Genomic DNA, 18,962 nt, shown 5'->3' on the forward strand with positions numbered 1-18,962 from the left:
CTTGGATACGTTTTTTTGTATTTTTAGTAGAGATGGGGTTTCACCGTGTTAGCCAAGATGGTCTTGATCTCCTGACCTCGTGATCCGCCTGCCTTGGCCTCCCAAAGTGCTGGGACTACAGGCATGAGCCACCGCGCCCGGCCAAAACTGACTTTCAAAGGAAAGTGTACCAAACTTGAAGGCAGAAGCTGTAAGTGTCTTCTCAAGTCCAGCTTTGGAAGTTACATAGCATCACTGTAACTGTGTATTGGTCAAAACAGTTCACAGAGCTAGGCAAAATTCAAAGGGAGGGAAAATTAATTCCACCTCTCAATGGGAGGAGTGGCAAATAATTTGCAGCCATCATAATCTGTCCCACACCCTCACAGGATTGTTGGGAGAATTTTTTTTTTGAGATATGAAAGCCTTTAGCATAGCTCGTGACACATAATTTGTCAAACATATGTTTAGTAAATGATAGTTACTGTGAGAATGGGGACAGACATATGATGCTTTGCAGATATTGGGCAGGCCCTGATTGCAAATGAAGATACCTGACTTTTAGCTGAGGCCAAACAGAAATAATGAATGGCTTTTATACCAGGGAAGTCCAGAGGTTAGTCTGAATTCAGGTACAGCTGAACCCAGGGGCTCACATGGTGTCACAGGCTTCTTTCTCATCTCCTTCCCTCTCCCTCGCCTCTGCATCTATTGTTTCTGCTTATCTCTGCCTCTCTTGGCATACTGTCCTCATTGTCTCCTTCTGCAGACTTTCTCCATGACAGCTCTATATGCAGTCTTAGATCCAAAAGCAGAAGAATGACTTTCCCAGTTGACTCCAACAGAAGTCCCAAGGAAGACCTTGCTTAGTTCAGCTTGGTCATTTGCCTATTCCTGAACCAATAATGGTGTCTAGGGAGATGTACTACCATGCCTGGGATTGACAGCCTCTCTAGAACCACAGGGGGGTGGGGCAGGCACAGGGAGCAAAGCACAGTTCTTCAAATGAAACAGAAGGAAAGGGAGCTCGTTCTGGATGTGACAGACCCTCACCGTGGCTTCCAGGACCCCTGTCCTTCCCCCGCAATGCCCCTGCATTCACTCGGTGACCTAGCCTGCTTCAATCCTCAAGGCTCATGGTGGGGAGGGGTGTCAGGCTGCAGTGGGAAGGTTGAGGCACCAGGGTTTTCCTTTCTGCCTCCTCTTGGCTCCCTTGGGTCAAATGTCTGGGCCTCAGGGAAGTCATGGAGAATTTGGACTTAGAACTCCTCCACCAAAGGAAACTCTGTTAACTTACCAAAGGAGACAGTGGAAATACATTATGGTCCACATAGAGGAGAAATGAAGCTCCCTGAGGGCAAGGTTTATATTCACAGATCTGCCTTCCCCAAAGCTCTGCTCTGCTCTTCAAACAAACAAAAAAACCAAACAAGCCCAAAACCCAAACTCCTGCACTTCTCTCAGAGACCACCAGAGGGCATGCGGAGCCCAGCTTCTCTATTAACAGGGAGCGACAGACAGGACCTACAGGACATCTGGGAAACTCAGAGCGTGGTGGGCAGGAGAGGATAGGACTGAAAGGAAGCAAGGAGACCTACAGACAGCTTGGGTCAAGCTTCTAGGGTTCCGGACTGTCTGGGATGTCTGGGCTGGCCCAGACCTAGGGCTGGGATGCCAGCCTCCCAGACTCTACCACTGCTGGGTCCTGCAGGGGGTGAGATAGGGTGGAAGATGCTGGACATCTTCCTCCACAATGCCAGGGAGGGAAGCTGGGGAAGTGGTATGAACTGGCACCATTCTAGGCAGGTTAAAAGGAATTCAGAGGAAGTAGTATGGTACAATGAAAAATGCCTTGTTTGCTAGCTTGACCTTGGTCAAGTCAGTTAACCTATCTGAGCACTTCCTATCACCTAATAGGGGTCCCTGATTGCTTTTTAGCACATTGTGAGAATGCACTTCCATCTTTAAACTGCTGGCCACATGTTACTGGTCCATCTTCTGTGACCAAGCCCTGAAGGCGTCTGGGCACTGCCTTCTATGAAGGGTGGGAGTGATTACCAGAAGGCACCATTGGGACTTCTAGCCTTATCTTCTTTGAGCCCAGAGATAGATCTGTGCTGTTGCCCTGCTGCCTGGGAAGGGGCCGGAAGTAGAGCTCCCACCACCACCCACCCCTGCTCATCCAGCTGCTCAGCCTCAGGCAGTCTGAGGCATCAAAGTCCCCTGCTGGCTGAATGGCAGGGGACATGTGGAACTGGGGAGATGGGGGAAGTGCACAGAGGCACCCCAGATGTGTGTGTGACCACATCAGGAACAGGCGGAACACAGGCAGATGGGTGAGGAGGCCGAGTGGAAGGCCTAGGATCAGCCTGAGGCCACGGGCTCGGGGAACATTTCCCTTCCCTTTCAATGACCAAACACATTGGGAGTTTGGGGAGACTGCAGCAGCAAGCCATTCCCCCTTACCTTGCTGAGGGTTGGTGGCCCCTGAGGCCTGGACAATGGGATGAAGAGCCTCCTTATTGGTCTGTGGCTCCTTGGCGTTCTTCTTCAGCAAGACAAACTTCTCCAGCTGGGCACCAGGACTGGGCTGGGGCTGGACTGGGCTAGGCTGGGGCCGTGAGGGTCCCACCTGTTCTCACCCCCATGCTTCCCCGGCCCTTCCTCCCTGTGACCTTCTCCAGAGCTGCCACAGCTGGAACCATTCTCCAAGCTGCCTTTCATCCCCAGTGCTCCCCCGCCCCCCAGTGGCCCCTGTAATTGTGGTCTTAGGCGGCGGCTGCGGGGGCTGGGGCTGGGCTGAGGGCCAGGGCCCAGGGCAGGGCCAGGGTGGGGACTAGGGGGTGCTGATAGGGGCTTGGCCATGGTGTGGGTCATTTGGGGCTGGGACCCCAGGGGCAGACAGTCTCTGGGCCTCACCTACATACATGCCAAGGCTCTGGACCGACACAGACTCTCCCCTCCCTTCATTGAGAAGTGCTCTGACTTGGGCACTCCTAGACCCTCCTGACACCAGGGCAGAGCCACGCCTGAGTGCAAGCCTCAGTATCACTATTTGCCTCCTGAGGTTTTTTTGTTTTTTTTTTTTGTTTGTTTTTTTTTTAAGAAAGGGTTTTCTCTGTCTCCTTTGCACCTCTGTATTTCACAGACAGTGGAGGTGGGGAAGCAAAGAGACCCCCTCATCAGAGAGATGCCAAAGGAAACTAAATCAGCTCCTCAACCAGGTCAGCAGCGTTTCCCAAAAGGAGTCCCCACCAGAATCACTGGGGATGCTAGCTAGAAAGACAGACACCCAGGCCTTTCCCTGGAAAGGCTGATTCAACTTCATGGGGCCTGGAATCCGCATTCCCACAATGGCCCACCCCAGGGGATACTTGTGCTGCATCAAGTGTGGGAAATGCTAGTGTGAGCGCATGATGGGGAATAAGGACATCTGTAAGCTGATTATGAGTCCCTTCCCTGTGTCACGTTCCTAATTCTTTCTGGGCCTCAGTTTCCACAACAGCCAATAAGAACATGACTTTCCAGCTTGCTGGTGTCCTCTCTCATCCTGGGCTGGTGCCTCCTGTCTTGAGTCTGGTCCCACCCTTACCCTTACCGCTTACCCTTCCCAAATGCTAGTCCCAAGCTGTCCCCGTTTCTGCAGCATGGTAGGGAGAGTGGGGAGGGCAGGGGGCAGTTGGGGTCAAATAAGGCTCTAGCTGACGCAGTCTGCTTGCTGCCCCTGGCTGTTTTCCTGCAGTCCAGCCAGACTGCTCCCCCCCCAACTGCCCCACCCCCACCCCCAGCAGCCTCAAGCCCTTAATTCCTGACAGCTGCGGTGGCTGCCGGCAGAGATGAGGGGGAAAGGAGGGGGGAGTATGCCGTCAGCCTGCTGTTGCTCAGGCCGCCCCCACCACCTGACAGTCTGGGGACAAGGAGGGCCCCACCCCCTCCTTCAGTTCCCCAGGGATGGGCAATTCCAGGAATGGGCCTTTTTTGTCTCTGAGCCCAGAGGCTCCCATAGTTTTGTTCCTAAGCCAGCAGGGGCTCTCTTCAGAGAGAGGGGCATGTTTGTGTAAAGGCTTGTGCCCATTTTGCAGAGGAGGATGCCGAGGGCACAGGGCAGGAGCATGATCCACTATCAGGGCCCAGGCTAGCACCAGAAACAGACGGCAGAGCTGCCTTTCCCCGCCCTCTGGCTCTCAGGCCCTTGCTTGGGCCCAGCACACTTGCACTATATCGAGGAGGGGCCCAGTGTTCAGTTGGGGTGGAGGGACAGGAAGATCTCAGCGAGAAGTAGACCTGAGCCAGGAGGCTGGTATTAGGCAGCTCCTAGAGGACCATGTGCAGGTGGGGCCAGGGAGGGCCAGGACAAGACTGGGAGTATCTGCGGGCACAGGGAGGCAACACTCAGTGTTGGGGCGGCAGCTGCTGCGCTGGGAGTCAGAAGAGCTGCGTTCGGTTCTCGCTCTTCCGCTAATTTGCTGTGTGACCTCTTTGAGCCTCGATATTTTCTTGTGAAATAAAGGGGAGCTAAATAAACTATCTCAACGGCCACTTCTAGGGTTAAAAGTCTCTCTAACGCCTCCTCCCAGGGCGTGCCACCCCGGGCGCTCCTACGCAAGCATTTTCTGGGGGCCTGACACTGCTGCCTCCCCGGGCTCACTGAGGAGACAAGGTGGTCCCCATGAGCCGCATTCCGCAAAGGGGCAGAGGAGGTCTCCGTGAGCAGGAGCAGGAGGCACCTGTTTAAGGTCACACAGCAAAGGGGAGAAGAAGCCAGAGGCTGCCAAACTCCTCTGCAGGAGCCCACACCTGCCTCACACCAGGCAGGCCTGGGGGAAGTCCCTCCTCTGGCGGAGGAGGCGAAACACAGAGGCCAGGCCCTCCCCTCCAGCCCCTGCAGGTGTGTGTGTTGGGGTGGGATGGGGGCGCTCCCCAGCAGCTGCGTCTCTGCCAGGCACACACACCTCGCGGTAACACATATCCCCCACACAACCCAGCGCGCTCCACACACAGGCATCTTCCTGTGCACGCGCGCACAGACCCCAACACCTTTCCCTCTGTTGCCCTCAGCAGGGACGCTCCCACCCCCAGTCCCCAGCGGACGCAGTGGCCTCGGGACTCGTACACGCCTCCACGCCCCGCCGCGTGACGTCACGTGGGGTAGAGCCCTGAGACACTAAATGGGGGGGTGGGGGTGGGGGGAGGAAAGGGAAGGCGGCAGAGCTCCCCGAGCCGGGACAGTCACTTACTCTACAGGCAGTGGGGCCCGACACAGACAGCGCCGCCCCCGCCAGCCAGCCTCGCACGCCCTCGGAAGCGCAGGCTCCCGGCGCTGCGCTGGAGGGTTCCCCGGCACCCCAGCCTCCCGTCCCCAGCCCGCTGCACCTCCGGGCCCCCCTTACCCTTGAGAGGCACCGGGAGTTGTCGCGGGGGGGCCTCGGGAAATTCCCCGGACCCCTGTGCCAGGAGGTGCCCGGTTCGCCCGCTCTTCACCCCCCGCCCCCCCCGAGGGCGGTGCCCGGGGGTGCTGCCCCATGGAGCGGGGAGGCGGGCGCCGTCTGCTCCGGGAGCCCTGACCCGAGTCGGAGCTGTGTGTCGCAGCCGCCCCGACCCCCCGCCGATCATGCGCCGGCGCCCCTGGCTCTCCAGTCCCACTGGGCTGTGAGCCCCCAACTCCCAGCCCGTCAGGGCCTGCGCGCCATGGGCAGCGCCCACCCTCGCCCCTGGCTGCGGCTCCGACCCCAGCCCCAGCCGCGGCCAGCGCTCTGGGTGCTCCTGTTCTTCCTACTGCTGCTGGCTGCTGCCATGCCCAGGTGAGCCCTCACCTCATGCTCCGCCCTCCTAGAGAGTTGGGACCCCGGCCCGCAGGGGCCTCTGATGCTCTTGCTGGGGTAGAGGACCCTGGAAGAAGGGAGGGACAGGGTCATAGGAAAGTGCTGGTGCCCAACCAAAGGCAGTGAGCTCCCTCATAGGAGGGGGTTGGACTGGTGACAGGATATGGGCAGTCCAGGGAGACAAGGCAGTGCCCAGGAGCATGATGGCAACTAGGAGGGGAGGTGTGTGTGGGGGGGGGAGCAAGTGCCAGTCTGGAGTTCCTGCCCTGTTGGGGGAATGCACCCCCACCCCAGGAGTAAGCACAAGCTGCCTCACTCCTTCCTGCAGCTCAGCCCCAGGTAGGGGCAGGGGTTGGGAGGCTGGAAGGGGTAGCCCAGGTGGGGTCAGTGAGAGACTGCAGCTGCAAGAGCTGTGTGTGTGTGTGTGTGCACGCGCGTGTGTGTGTGTTCAATCGAGCCCAGGATCCCAGCAAACTGTGTTGGTAAACAGCAGTTTGTATGTGTGCCCATGTGTGCATGTGAGAGCTCATGGGTCAATGTATGTTAAGATGAACACATGTGTAAATGGGAGTGTCTTTGTGTGTGTGTCTGTAACTATGTCTGATGAAGTGTGCATGTGCGTAAGTGTGCTGGGGTTGGGTTTGTGTGTCCACCACAATGTGTGCAGAAGTGTGTCTATGTGAATGTGACTGAAACATATCTGCGGGAGTGGGCTCCTGGGGAACCATGTGTGTATGGGCATCTATTCCTGGGGATGTGCATAGGAAATACTGTGGCCACAAGCATGGTGGATGTGTGTGCATTTGCACGTTTACCTGTGTGGGTGTGCAGCTAGCTGAGTGAGTTGCATTGGGCAGGATGATTGTGAGGAGGTCAAGGAGAGAGGAATGTGTAGGAGTGTACTGATGGGCCCAACCTTCAGAAGCAGAGGTTGGAAGAGGGAGTGATTATGGCCTTTGGGACAGAGTGTGTGTTGTTAGATGGGGCTCTCCTGGTCCCCCCAAAACACGTACCCACTCCACCCTATATGTCTGCAGGTCAGCACCCAATGACATACTGGACCTCCGCCTCCCCCCGGAGCCCGTGCTCAATGCCAACACAGTGTGCCTAACATTGCCAGGCCTGAGCCGGCGGCAGATGGAGGTGTGTGTGCGTCACCCTGATGTGGCAGCCTCAGCCATACAGGGCATCCAGATCGCCATCCACGAATGCCAACACCAATTCAGGGACCAGCGCTGGAACTGCTCAAGCCTGGAGACTCGCAACAAGATCCCCTATGAGAGTCCCATCTTCAGCAGAGGTAGCTGCCCCTCACCCCTGCCCCTGCCTGCCCCATCCAGCATCTCCACCTCAGAATCTATTCCCAGCCATTTCTAACCCACTGCCTCAAGCTGGCATCCTCCCATCGCCACACGCCCATCTGTTGGCCCTGCTGCTCTCCTTCCTCTTTCTGATCTCAGGCCATGGGGGCAGAGAAATTGGGCAAATGTGTCTCCAGACTGGGCTGTGTAGGCTGAGGGTGGCAGGTTCCATGCCTGAGAACTGGACTCCTGGGTCATCCTGCCCTATCACTGACACTGCATATCTCAAACCCAGGAAATATCTGTACCTGTCGCTTGCCTCTACTTACCCTCTACTTAGTAAACCACATTTAGGATGGGGAACCCGTGAGGAAGAACCCAGAATCAGCATGAGGAGGGGTTGAGGACTTGGCCTAATCATGCAGATGGAGGCAGCCTGGACAGGTAAAAAGTCTGCCCTTCTGCAGAAGCTCTTCCCGGCGGGGGACACCACCAGCCTGTGTGTCATCCCTGCTGCCTCTGGAAAACCCTCTCTGAATCAGAGGTGCTGGGTGTGTGTGTGCCTGTGTGCAGTGGCTCCTGCCAGCAGGCCTGGTAGTCCTGTCAACTCCTCTTCCCCTAACAGCTCAGAGAAGCTGCAGTCCATTCCCTGTCCTCCCTCTCCGACTTCTGGGTGACCCACCCTGACAATCCCAGAGTGGCTTGGGCTGGGGATGGCAGGAGGTTTTGTCACTCACTTCTGCTCACACCCACCTCCTGGCCTGGTATCTCAGGCCTTGACTCATATCTTTTGGGAAGGATGGGGGCCCTGCCTCTGGGATGGGCCTAGCTGGGTATCTATCTCTCTTCTCAGTGGATTGTGTGGGACATTGTGGGCACCCCATAGCCCTAGCTCCTTAGGTCTTGTCCAATTTTCAGTGGAGGTGAAGTGGGAGAGGTACACATACACCTTGTAGCCTTGGGTCTTGAGGCTTCTTGGGGAGTCAGGCTGTACCTCAAATTCGGAAAACTCAGAAAGCCGCGGCCCTTCCCTTTTCACCAGGACCCCTGCTTGCATCCCCTGGGCCCCCAAGTCAGGGGCCACCCCAGCCTCCACCAGCCCAGCCCCAGGCCTCCCGCCCCGCCCCGCCCCGCCCCCGCGCGCTCCCTCCTCCCTCCCCCGCGCGCCCCGGGCGCTGTTTCTACCCGGCCGAGCCCAGCCCGACGCGTGTGGCGGCATGCAGCCGCGAACTAATCCCCGCGGGCCGCGGCAGACGGCTCCCGGCCCCAGCCGCGCCGCTCTCAGAGGGCAACCCCCTCCCTGCCCCGCTCTCCCGCCCCCTCCCGCCCCGCCGCCGCCCGGGCCCCTCCAGCCGTCCAGAAGCGGCTGCCCGGGACCCCCGGGTCCTGCCCAGCTCGGGCCGCACGCTCCTCCCTGTCCCGCCGCCTGCGCGCCGACACGAAGTGACGGGCCTCTGCACCATTCATGCCCCGGCTGGGCCGGGCCGGCGCTCACCGCCGCCGCGCGCCCGCTCCTACCCTCGGGATTCTAGGTCGCCCGCGCTCCCCGCAGCCGCGTTTCCCTTCGGGGCCCTCGGGTACCCCATGAAGACTCCGTAGCCCTGGCTTTGGTTTCTGCCCGCCGGGGACTGGGATAGGCGTGGAGGTTCTCACTTCTGCCGCTTCGGGTGAGGCAAGGCAAGCTCTGCATCCCTCTCCTCGGCCTTGGTGTCCCCTCTGTCCTCCTGTTCCCTCTAGACCGAGTGAATCCAGGTGCCCTGAGTGGCTCGCTGGGTCAGGCCCGCGCGGCCTGCTGGAGGACCTTGGGGTCTTTGAAGCCTGGGGGAGAGTTCAGAGCGGCAGAACAGCGCAGGGCTGGCTGGGTGCCAGGCGCTCCCGGGTTCACCTGCAGTTTAATAAGCTCGAGGTGAGCTGGGGGGACGGGTGGAGGGGGGAGGTTAGGGCTGGAGGGGGACGACTTGCCGGGGCTAGCCAGGGCAGGGAGGCACTCAGCATGGGGAGGGAGTGGGACAGTGGCTGGGCACTTTCCCTTGGCCTCAGGACACTGGCCTACCTCTGTGGCTTCCGCTCCGCAGCTCCCTATCAACGCCCCTCATTGCCACACCTCACACCTCATTTCTACTTCTACTTCTACCTTCTACCTTCTACTTCTCAGAAGGGACTCTGTGCTTCTGGAAATAAATCTGCCAATCCTCTCCTCCACTGGCCACCACTGCACCCCTGACTCCACCTGCAGGTTCATCCTCCTGGGGGGCAGTCATTTCCCAGTCCATCTTGGCCCATCTTCTGGAGGACTAGCTAAATTGGAATCCCATGAAGCCACTCACGGTGTCAACCAGCCCCTGGTCTACTTCCTTCCACCAGGAATCTCCTTTCTTTCCAAGTTATGGATGTCCATTGTGTGGGGTCAGGTGACCTCCGTTTCCTCCAAGTGGAATATCTGGGTGCTGACCCCTTTTCTGACCCATGTTATCAATGGGTTAGGATCCTCTTAAGTGTGGATTCTGCCCTGTTTAAACTTCAGACACTGATTGGGTTGGGGTCCCAGGTCCCTTGGGCCTTCTTTAATGCTGTTACTATCATCTAATTGTCCTGACACCTTCTCTGTAATGAGCTGGGCTGGAGGGATGGGGTTTTGATAAAGGGAGGGAGAAGAGGGCTTGAGCATCTGAAGTGGACAAGCCTGAAAAGGTGAGGCATGCAATAGGGCTTTGCCCAGCCAAGGAGAGGGGATGAGGGGGTGCTGGAGCCTAGGCCATGGGGGACAGGGACAGGGGCCTCCCGTGGGAATAGAGAGAGTCAGAAAAAGCTGTGGGAGGGCACCAAGCCCATGCTAGCTGCTTCACCTAGTCCAGGAGCAGTAATGACCTTAGTGCCAATGGCACTGGTAGCCCCAGCTTTTTGTGCTAAGAACCTAGATGGTTGGTTCCTGGGCTGGGTACTGGGCAGAACATCTGGTAGAGGGGAGTGGATCACTGTGAGGAACAGAGAACCCCTTCTTCTCTCACTGTGGACATGAGGACAGGAGGGAAATTTGAGGAGGGGGCTGCTGGGAGCTGGGCTCAGCACTGGAGTAAGAGGGGAGGAGAGGTCAGGGAGAGGCTTGATGGAGGGAAATGTGGTAGATTCACACAGCAAGCCCTGGGAACTCCCACACAGTTTAGGTACTGTCTTCCCTAAGGCCCAGACCCATCTGGAATGGATGGAAAGAGAGGGCATGAGGCCCTGCAGCCATGCTCCCAGCCCAGGGGAAGCCAGTAGTGTGGGTTTCCAGGCTCTGCTCTCCACAGCCCTGGCCCATTTTTCTCCCACCTCCTTTTTACATTTATCCTCTTGGTTTTATGCCTAGGCCTCCAGGGATTGGGGTGGTGCTCAGATGGGGAAACCAAGGCATGGGCACTCATATCCCAGGATCACCTAAGGTTCAATTATTCTAATGATACCCAATTAATTAGCCAACATATACTAAGCACCTGCTGTGTGTTAGGCACTGCTCTACAGCATTTTATCCATGCTTTAGGACCCTCAAACAGTCCCCATGTGGTAGGTCCTATTATTATTATTGTACAAATGAAGCTAAGAGAAGCTGGGTAACTTGCCATTAGTCACACAGCTTAAAAGTGAGCCATAGATCTAGGAGTCAAATGCAGGCCAGCTGACTTTAAAGTTTGCACCCAATCCCCTTCTATACTATCTCCCAAGTTGGAAGGCCAACACTAAGTCCTGCTGTGTACCCAGAGAGGTGAGCTGGTGCAATGGGAGAGCATGCCAAGAAATGAAACTGATATGCATACGTGCACACACACACACACACACACACACACACCAAACACCTACTCCTGTTTTTGCATATGTGTGGCTCCATTCGGTGTCACGCCTAAGTGTTCCCACATGCACACTAGTCTCTCTCTCTCTGCCCAGGCACATGAGCAATGCACAGATTATTTGCATGGAGAGAATGGAGACCAGACCTCTCCCCTTCCCCCCCTCTTTGACTTGAATGGGTAGGGCTCAAGCTTCTCTAACCCCTTCTAGTTCCCATTGGCTCCTGAATCCTCTCTCCTCCACCCTCCCCTACTCTCCAAACCTCCTCCCCCAGCCCCTTCCCAGCCGTTGGCTGCTGTGGCCTGTAGCAGCAGCTGACTCCACTTAGATGCTGGCAGTCCCTGTCCCAGATCAAAGGCAGGGGGGCTAATTGTGTGTCTTAACGAGCCGCCCCCCACCCCCCCCCCCACCGCCGCCTCCCTGCTCCGGGCAGCCCAGCTGGCCATGGCCCCACCCGCTCCCCCTCCAGCTGGCCAGATGGCACAGTGCCTGTGTCTGCCCCAGACAGTTGGGGCCAGAACCGAAACTGGGGCCCTGAACAGGAGCTGGGTGCAGACCCAGTGGGCTGGGCTTCTATGAGGCCTGGATACTTGCAGCAGAGGGTGGCCACACAGGCCCTGCCTTGTCACCTCTGCACGTGGCTATGACAGCTGTCAGAGGCCACAGGGTGGTGTAGGGAAGGTGTCTTTAGCTGCATGGGGTAGGGGTGTTTTCTGCCGCGGTGGGGTACGTTTCTCCAGTTTCCCCAGGCTTACCCTTAAATGTGACAGGGCCTAGAAGATGGTGGTTGGCACTGTACACATCCCTGGACCAGCCTCATCCTCTTTCCTGGTGCCATGCACAGACAAGTCGATAGGAACTAGAAACTGAGCTACCTGGGTTTCTTTCTCAGCAGCAGGACTCCCTTTTGAGTCACATGTCCTACAATAGAAAGATGCCAGACCTGGGAGCTGGGAGAGCTGGGTCTGGATGCAGCTCCATAACTTCTGTGACCTGTGTTTTCTCCTTTTGCATAATGTGTATGTGTTTGGTAGTGGTGGCAGTGTGTGTGTGTGGGTGATTTCTGAGGCCTGGGCTGCCTCTGGAGGTCTGAGTATTGCCATTGTGTCCTAGGAGCAGGCTGATGACTCCCCGGCAATAAGAGAAATGCTCGAAGTTCCACAGATAAAAGGCAAGGGATAAATGCAGGGTGTGCTTCCCAGGAGCTTGGTTCCATCCTCCTTCCCCTTAGGTTCCACTTCCCCAGGGCAGTTTCTACTCCTCTGCAGCTCCTGCTAATTCCCAGCATCCCCATAGAAGGTTCCAGCCCCATCCCCAGCCCCTCTTCTCTGCTCATAGCTGAGCTCCTTATGCAAAAATGTACTGAGATGCCATGAGCTGGAAAGAGAGAGGGACAGTCTGCTTCATAGGCATCTGGTGGCCCAAGTGACCTATTCTAAAGTGGGTCATGAGCTGCTGGGCTTTGTCCCTGATCAGGGTGAAACAAAAAACAATGGCCCAAAAAATGCAGCAGGAGTGAGTGAGGTCAGATAGCAGAAAGAACTTCTCAATAATAGCTAATGTTTGAGTAATACTTCCTCGATTAGTAAGGCACTATTCTAAGCACTTTAAATTTACCAGTTCATTTAATCCTTGGAACAACAATGAGGCAGATAATAGCTCTATTTTATAGATGAGGAAACTGAGGCACAGGGAGGTTAAGTCACTTGGCCAAGGTCACATAGCGATTAGCAGCTAGTAAGTGGAAGAGCCAAGATTTGAAGTAAACTGGTTTCAGGAATTAGTTCTTAACTACTAAACAGCTTGTTCTGTTTCTTTCTGTTATTTTTTGTTTGTTTGTTTGTTTTTGGTTTTTGGTTTTGGTTTTTTTGTTTGTTTAGGCAGGAAGGGGAGGACAGGGCTCTGTGATGCAGTGGGTGAGGATTAAGGTGGGATTGGCCTAGGCCTCTGGCTTCTCTTGCTGCCTGCCCCCTCTCTGGTGTGCGGAGGCTGGTTGGAGACTTGTACCAGAACTTGTTCCTGGCTGGTCCATTCTCAGATGCAGAATAAGCAAAAGATAGCTTGCATGTCTGAGAATGGGACCCTCCTTTGCAAGTAGGCCTCCCCCTGCCACAGGTCCAGGTGTTCCCAGAGAATGGCTCAGGTTGGAGCACCAAGAAGGAAGGCAGTGTGGACAAGCCAGTGGCCAGGCCGGCCTAGCCGCGGCCCCCAAGAGTGGCTTGGTCAGGGAAAATCTGTGCCTCCTGAACATCTGGTGGAAGGTATCTGCCTCAGCTTGCCCTTCCTTCTCCATGCTCAACACTACTACATGCCAGACCCCATGCAGGACCCTGGGCTTCCCTCTAGTGTACCTCCAACAGCCTCTGCAGCTGACCTGGGTGGGTCACAGGCAAGGTGGCTGGGTAGCGCCCATTTCTGAGTGGCTTTCAGGGATGTCCTGTGGACAAGCAAGGGGAAGCTCTGGTGACCCATTTCTTTGCCTCTGGAGTCTGGTCATTAGGGAGGATCCTATGCTGTGCCTAAGATGGGCACGCACCCAGCAGGCTATCTTGGGGCAGGGAGCATTAGGAGCTGACCGTCTCCTCTTACTTACTCTGCTGCCCACTGACATCTCCTAAGGCCTGGAATTTCATCATTGACAATTTATTCTTTTTTTTTTTCAAAATTGTGTACATTTTATTTTATGAAATATCATTTTATTTATTTATTTATTTATTTCAATAGGTTTTTGGGGAACAGATGGTGTTTGGTTACATGAATAAGTTCTTTCGTGGTGATTTCTGAGATTTTGGGGCACCCATCACCCAAGCAGTGTACACTGCACCCAATGTGTAGTCTTTGATCTGTCACCTCACACCCACCCTTTCCCCAAGTCCCCAAAGTCCACTGTGTCATTCTTATGCCTTTGCATCCTCATGGCTTAGCTTCCACTTATAAGTGAGAACATACGATGTTTGGTTTTCCATTCCTGAGTTACTTCACTTACAATAATAGTCTCAAATTCCATCCAGGTTGCTGTGAATGCCATTATTTTGTTCCTTTTTATGGCTGAGGAGTATTCCATGGCATATGTATACTGCAATTTCTTTATCCACTTGTTGGTTGATGGGCATTTGGGCTGGTACCATATTTTTGCAATTACAAATTGTACTGCTATAAACATGCGTGTGCAAGTATCTTTTTCGTATAATGACTTCTTTTCCTCTGGGTAGATACCCAGTAGTGGGATTACTGGATCAAATGGTAGCTCTACTTTCAGTTCTTTGAGGAGTCTCCACACTGTTTTCCATAGTGGTTGTACTAGTTTACATTCCCACCAGCAACATCACTGGCAATGAATTCTTTAGCTTAAATGTTGCCCTCATTCTGTGGGCTTATTTTAAAATTGCAGATACCACTGTGAGAGGTAATAGATTAAGTCCCTGATTGTAAAAAGAATGTGTTTACCAGATACTTTCTGCTCTACAGTAGAGATGTAGACACACAAATTCTGAGTTTGCTAAAGGTGATGTTAAAGAACAGGAGAAGGGCGTACAAAAAGCAGAGGGCTATTGGGAAGCCTCCCTCCCACCCCACCAGGTTCTGTTTGCAGAAGAACTGGCTTCTGGCGTGATTTCTGCCCTTCTTTGACTCTGTTTCCTTGTGCCAGACTCTCCTGCATACTGGGCTTCAGTTTCTCCTTGGAATGATGAGAAAGGTGGGCTGGAGAATGGGGTGTCAAGGCCCCTCCAGAGTCCATGTGTTCTGGGTCTTTAACCACAGGTTTCCGAGAGAGCGCTTTTGCCTACGCCATCGCAGCAGCTGGCGTGGTGCACGCCGTGTCCAATGCGTGTGCCCTGGGCAAACTGAAGGCCTGTGGCTGTGATGCGTCCCGGCGAGGGGACGAGGAGGCCTTCCGTAGGAAGCTGCACCGCTTACAACTGGATGCACTGCAGCGTGGTAAGGGCCTGAGCCATGGGGTCCCGGAACACCCAGCCCTGCCCACAGCCAGCCCAGGCCTGCAGGACTCCTGGGAGTGGGGCGGCTGCAGCCCTGACATGGGCTTCGGGGAGCGCTTTTCTAAGGACTTTCTGGACTCCCGGGAGCCTCACAGAGACATCCACGCGAGAATGAGGCTTCACAACAACCGAGTTGGGAGGCAGGTGAGAGCCCCACCCCCGGGTCTGCTTCAAATCTCTTTGCCTAGGGCCTACCCCTTGCCCTGGCCTACCTCTCTTCTGAGGACCACGTTGCTCCCACGTCACGCCTTGGCAATCTTCTCGTTGACCCTGTCTAATTCAACAAACATGCACTGAGTATGCACTGTGCACCAGGCACTGGACTAGGCCTGGGGATACAGGGCTGAAACAAGCCCTGTTGCCCTGGATCAGCATACCACCTGCTGAACAACCTGCTTCTCCTACTTCCTCCGGTGATCACCCAGGAGAAAGGACAGGGGTGCAGTCAGGACTTCAGGAGTCTAGGCCTGGAGCTCCCATCTGACTCCTCCCCTATAGAGTGACAAGGTTGAACTAGATCATCCCTAAGGTTCCCCCCAATGCTAATGTTCCATGATCCAGTGATCTCTCCCAGCCTTTCTGTGCAGTCTAGAATGAGGGATTCCTGCAAAGTAAGGGGTGTAAGTGAAGTTCCTAGGGGCCGCTGGGGAACTGTGTTATGGTGCCTTCCTCCTTTATCCTCTGTCCTCAAATGCTCCTACTACCTCAAGGGTCATTCATTAAAAATAAATTAAATACATACACACATACATAAAAAAGCAGCAGAAGAAAGGAAAGTGGTAATAGCCTGCATTTATTGAGTGCTTACTATGTGTTAGGCACTGTCTTGAGCACTTTCCTACATATTAACCTATTTAATCCTTACAACTACCTATGAAGTGGGCACTGTTATTAACCTTATGTTGAGATATGGAAACTGAGGCATGGATTGACCAAGAAGCTTGCCCAAAATGATGCAACTAGTGAGAAGGTGGTCCAGGCAGGATTCATCCCTAGGCAGTTGACCTTTGAGCCTGTTCTCTTTTGTTCTACAGCGTTGAGTCCACATTCTGATGCCCTGTTGGCTGTCATGGTAGCTCAGCACTGTCCTTTCCTGAGCATTCCATCTCCATCATCCCTTCTCTTGACTCTGCTCAGCCTGTTGAGGCCTTTTACCTGGCTTCCTCTCACTCTGGCTGGCACCTTCTCCATCTCACTCTTCTTTCTCTTGGCCTCTTAGCCCACGATGGGTCATCTTCCTGCACAAAGCTGATTCAGCAATTCCCATCTTGACTTAGAGGCGGGGTAAACTGAGGCACACTTACCCTTGGGTCATGTCCAGCTCCCACCCAGCCTGCCCTGTACAGCTCTTTTCCCAAGCCTCACCGCCATCCCAGCCCATACCAACGGTGCCTCCTCCTCCTCCTCCTCGTTAAACTGGTTAATTAATGGCTGCTGCCCGTGGGAAGCAGATGTTCTGGAGCTGTTGGCCTGGGGAGGCATTGGTCTGGTTCCCACGTGGTGCTGACAGAACAGGTTGCGCATGCACGCTGTGGAGCCCTTTCAGACCTCGAGGGGAAGGCGCCCTCTCTTATGGCCCTACTGCCCAAGTTTAAGGGCCCTGGATCATTGCCGTCCCTGTCTCAGGGTGTGTTTTCCGAGTGGACTGAGGGAAAGGAGGGGATGTGGCCAACTTCTTACGGGGTTTCTGGTGAAAATGTCAAAGGGTTCTTAGTAAGGAGACTCTAGAGCAGGTTGTGAGCTGGGTTGGGGGCGGCTGGGTTGTGTTCCCATAACCACCTCCCTTGGAGGCCTGAGAGCTTCTCCACTTTCACTGAGCTGGAGAGCCTGGCTCTCTCCGGTTCCGTTCTGTATTAGGTAGAGCTTTGGCCCCTGGTGGCGCTGACTTTTCCTAGGACGAACCATGGGTCTCAGCATAGTGCAGAATGAGCCCCAGGCAGCATAATCGGGGACAGTTTCCCCAGCACTTGTCCCCCTCCTTTGGCTCTCTACAAAGAGATGTAGGGGGAGCTGGAGGGGGAAGGACTGAGAGGGGGACCAAGACTTTCTGAAACTCACTGAACACCCCCCACCCACCCCACCACACACACACACACACACACACACACGCACACACACACACACACGGCCTGGAGCGAGATACAGCGGGGCCAGCACCCTCCTGCTCCTGGCCCCTACCCCAGGGGTGGCAGGAGAGGGAATTTCCCTGCCTATTTGGGATCCCCCTTCAGGAAGCAAGAGCCTCCAGCCCCAAGGGCCCCCTGCAGCTGCTGGAAAGGCGGGCAGGAGAGGAGGGGAGCCGGAAGGTGGGAATTCCCCCGGGGCCTGGCCTGGTGGGAGGTGGGTGGGAGAGGCAGAGGCACAGGCAGAAGAGCAGGTACAGAAGTTCTTCTGACTGCCTGGTTGTGGGACCCTCGCTCCCGGCCTCAGCGTTTGCCTCTGTATAATGGGAGTGGGTTTCAGAAGCAGGCCAGGCTAAGCGCTGGGAGGGGAGTGGGGCTGCGCGTCGTGTCACCCCTCACGGTGCCTCCCTCCGCAGGCAGTGATGGAGAACATGCGGCGGAAGTGCAAGTGCCACGGCACGTCAGGCAGCTGCCAGCTCAAGACGTGCTGGCAGGTGACGCCCGAGTTCCGCACCGTGGGGGCGCTGCTGCGCAGCCGCTTCCACCGCGCCACGCTCATCCGGCCGCACAACCGCAACGGCGGCCAGCTGGAGCCGGGCCCAGCGGGGGCACCCTCGCCGGCTCCGGGCGCTCCCGGGCCGCGCCGACGGGCCAGCCCCGCCGACCTGGTCTACTTCGAAAAGTCTCCCGACTTCTGCGAGCGCGAGCCGCGCCTGGACTCGGCGGGCACCGTGGGCCGCCTGTGCAACAAGAGCAGCGCCGGCTCGGATGGCTGCGGCAGCATGTGCTGCGGCCGCGGCCACAACATCCTGCGCCAGACGCGCAGCGAGCGCTGCCACTGCCGCTTCCACTGGTGCTGTTTCGTGGTCTGCGAAGAGTGCCGCATCACCGAGTGGGTCAGCGTCTGCAAGTGAGCGGCCCGGGGTCCCCTGGGCCCTGATCGAGGTCCCCTCCTGGAGCCTGGCCCTCTGAGGCTTACGGTCTTGGCAAGGCAGCATCGCCTTGGCTCTTGGGAGAGGAGATTGGACCACATGATCTTATAGGAACCCCTCAGCTCTGAGGTCTGTGATCGCCGGACAGTCCAGGCCTGTCTGAACCCCACCACTCACTTCTGTGGGCTCTAGGACTGACTGGGTTCTTCCTCCCTCCCCCAAGCCCAGACAGTTCAGTTGGGCTGGGGGTTGCTCCACACCCTAAAACAAGCCTCAGCCAGGCAACCCCTCAGTCTGTCTCCATCCTTTCACCCTTCCCTGGAGATGGGAGGTGGGGAATGAATGGAAGCTGACGGGCAGAGAGAGGAGGATTAAAAAAAAGAAATAGACATAACTGAGCTGAAGTAATTCCATAAAGGGCCCAGACAGCCTCCTCCACCATTCCCTTCATCATTCATTTAACAAATATTTATTTTGCACACTCTTTGCGGCACTCTGGGGGCGGTGGGGTGCGTGGGGGTGGCAATGCGAGGCACTGAGGCCACAGATGTGAGTAAGCGAGACACAACACTTGTCCTCTTGGAGGTTACATTCTTGCTGGGGGGAGGCATGGGCAATAAACAAGTAAATATACAAACAAGGTCATTTCAGACAATGCTGTGTGCAGGCTGCTGGGTGTAGGGGGATTTATGGGGAGTGGGGCTCCTCAGACAAAGCCACTGTTTTTTCAGGGAAGGCCTCTGTGGGTTGTGATACCCATGCTGGGACCTGCACCATAAGCCATGCAAAGAGTATGTGTAAGGGCATTCCAGGCAGAGGCCATGTGAAGGCAGAAAGTGTGAGCTGAGAAAGATCTCTGCCTGCTGGAGAAACAGCAAAGGGGCCATTGTGATTGCAGTGAAGAAATCAAGGGACAGACTAGCAGGAGAGGTGTTCAGAGGGTGGGCAAAGGTCACATCGTGTGTCTTTCTAAGCCAAAGTA

General features: G+C 55.7%; 1 protein-coding gene across 1 annotated transcript; it reads left to right on the plus strand.

The window, feature by feature from the left end:
* Positions 1–4,498: 4,498 nt before the first annotated feature.
* WNT10A (Wnt family member 10A) lies at positions 4,499–18,462 on the plus strand. Its single transcript, XM_034955176.3, has 4 exons — positions 4,499–5,780; positions 6,839–7,101; positions 14,690–15,069; positions 17,465–18,462. Exons 1-4 carry the CDS (start codon positions 5,668–5,670, stop codon positions 17,960–17,962), a joined length of 1,254 nt encoding a protein of 417 aa, XP_034811067.2. The 5' UTR covers positions 4,499–5,667; the 3' UTR covers positions 17,963–18,462.
* The last annotated feature ends 500 nt before the right edge of the window (positions 18,463–18,962 follow it).

This window comes from Pan paniscus, chromosome 13 (assembly GCF_029289425.2).
Source record: "Pan paniscus chromosome 13, NHGRI_mPanPan1-v2.0_pri, whole genome shotgun sequence".
Taxonomy (NCBI): Eukaryota; Metazoa; Chordata; class Mammalia; order Primates; family Hominidae; genus Pan; species Pan paniscus.

Bases quoted from the DNA above. Each gene is read 5' to 3' on its own strand.
- WNT10A (XM_034955176.3), top strand. From the start codon at position 5,668: ATGGGCAGCGCCCACCCTCGCCCCTGGCTGCGGCTCCGACCCCAGCCC. The intron at 5,781-6,838 runs GTGAGCCCTCAC...ATATGTCTGCAG, and splicing joins CTGGCTGCTGCCATGCCCAG to GTCAGCACCCAATGACATAC. The intron at 7,102-14,689 runs GTAGCTGCCCCT...CTTTAACCACAG, and splicing joins GAGTCCCATCTTCAGCAGAG to GTTTCCGAGAGAGCGCTTTT.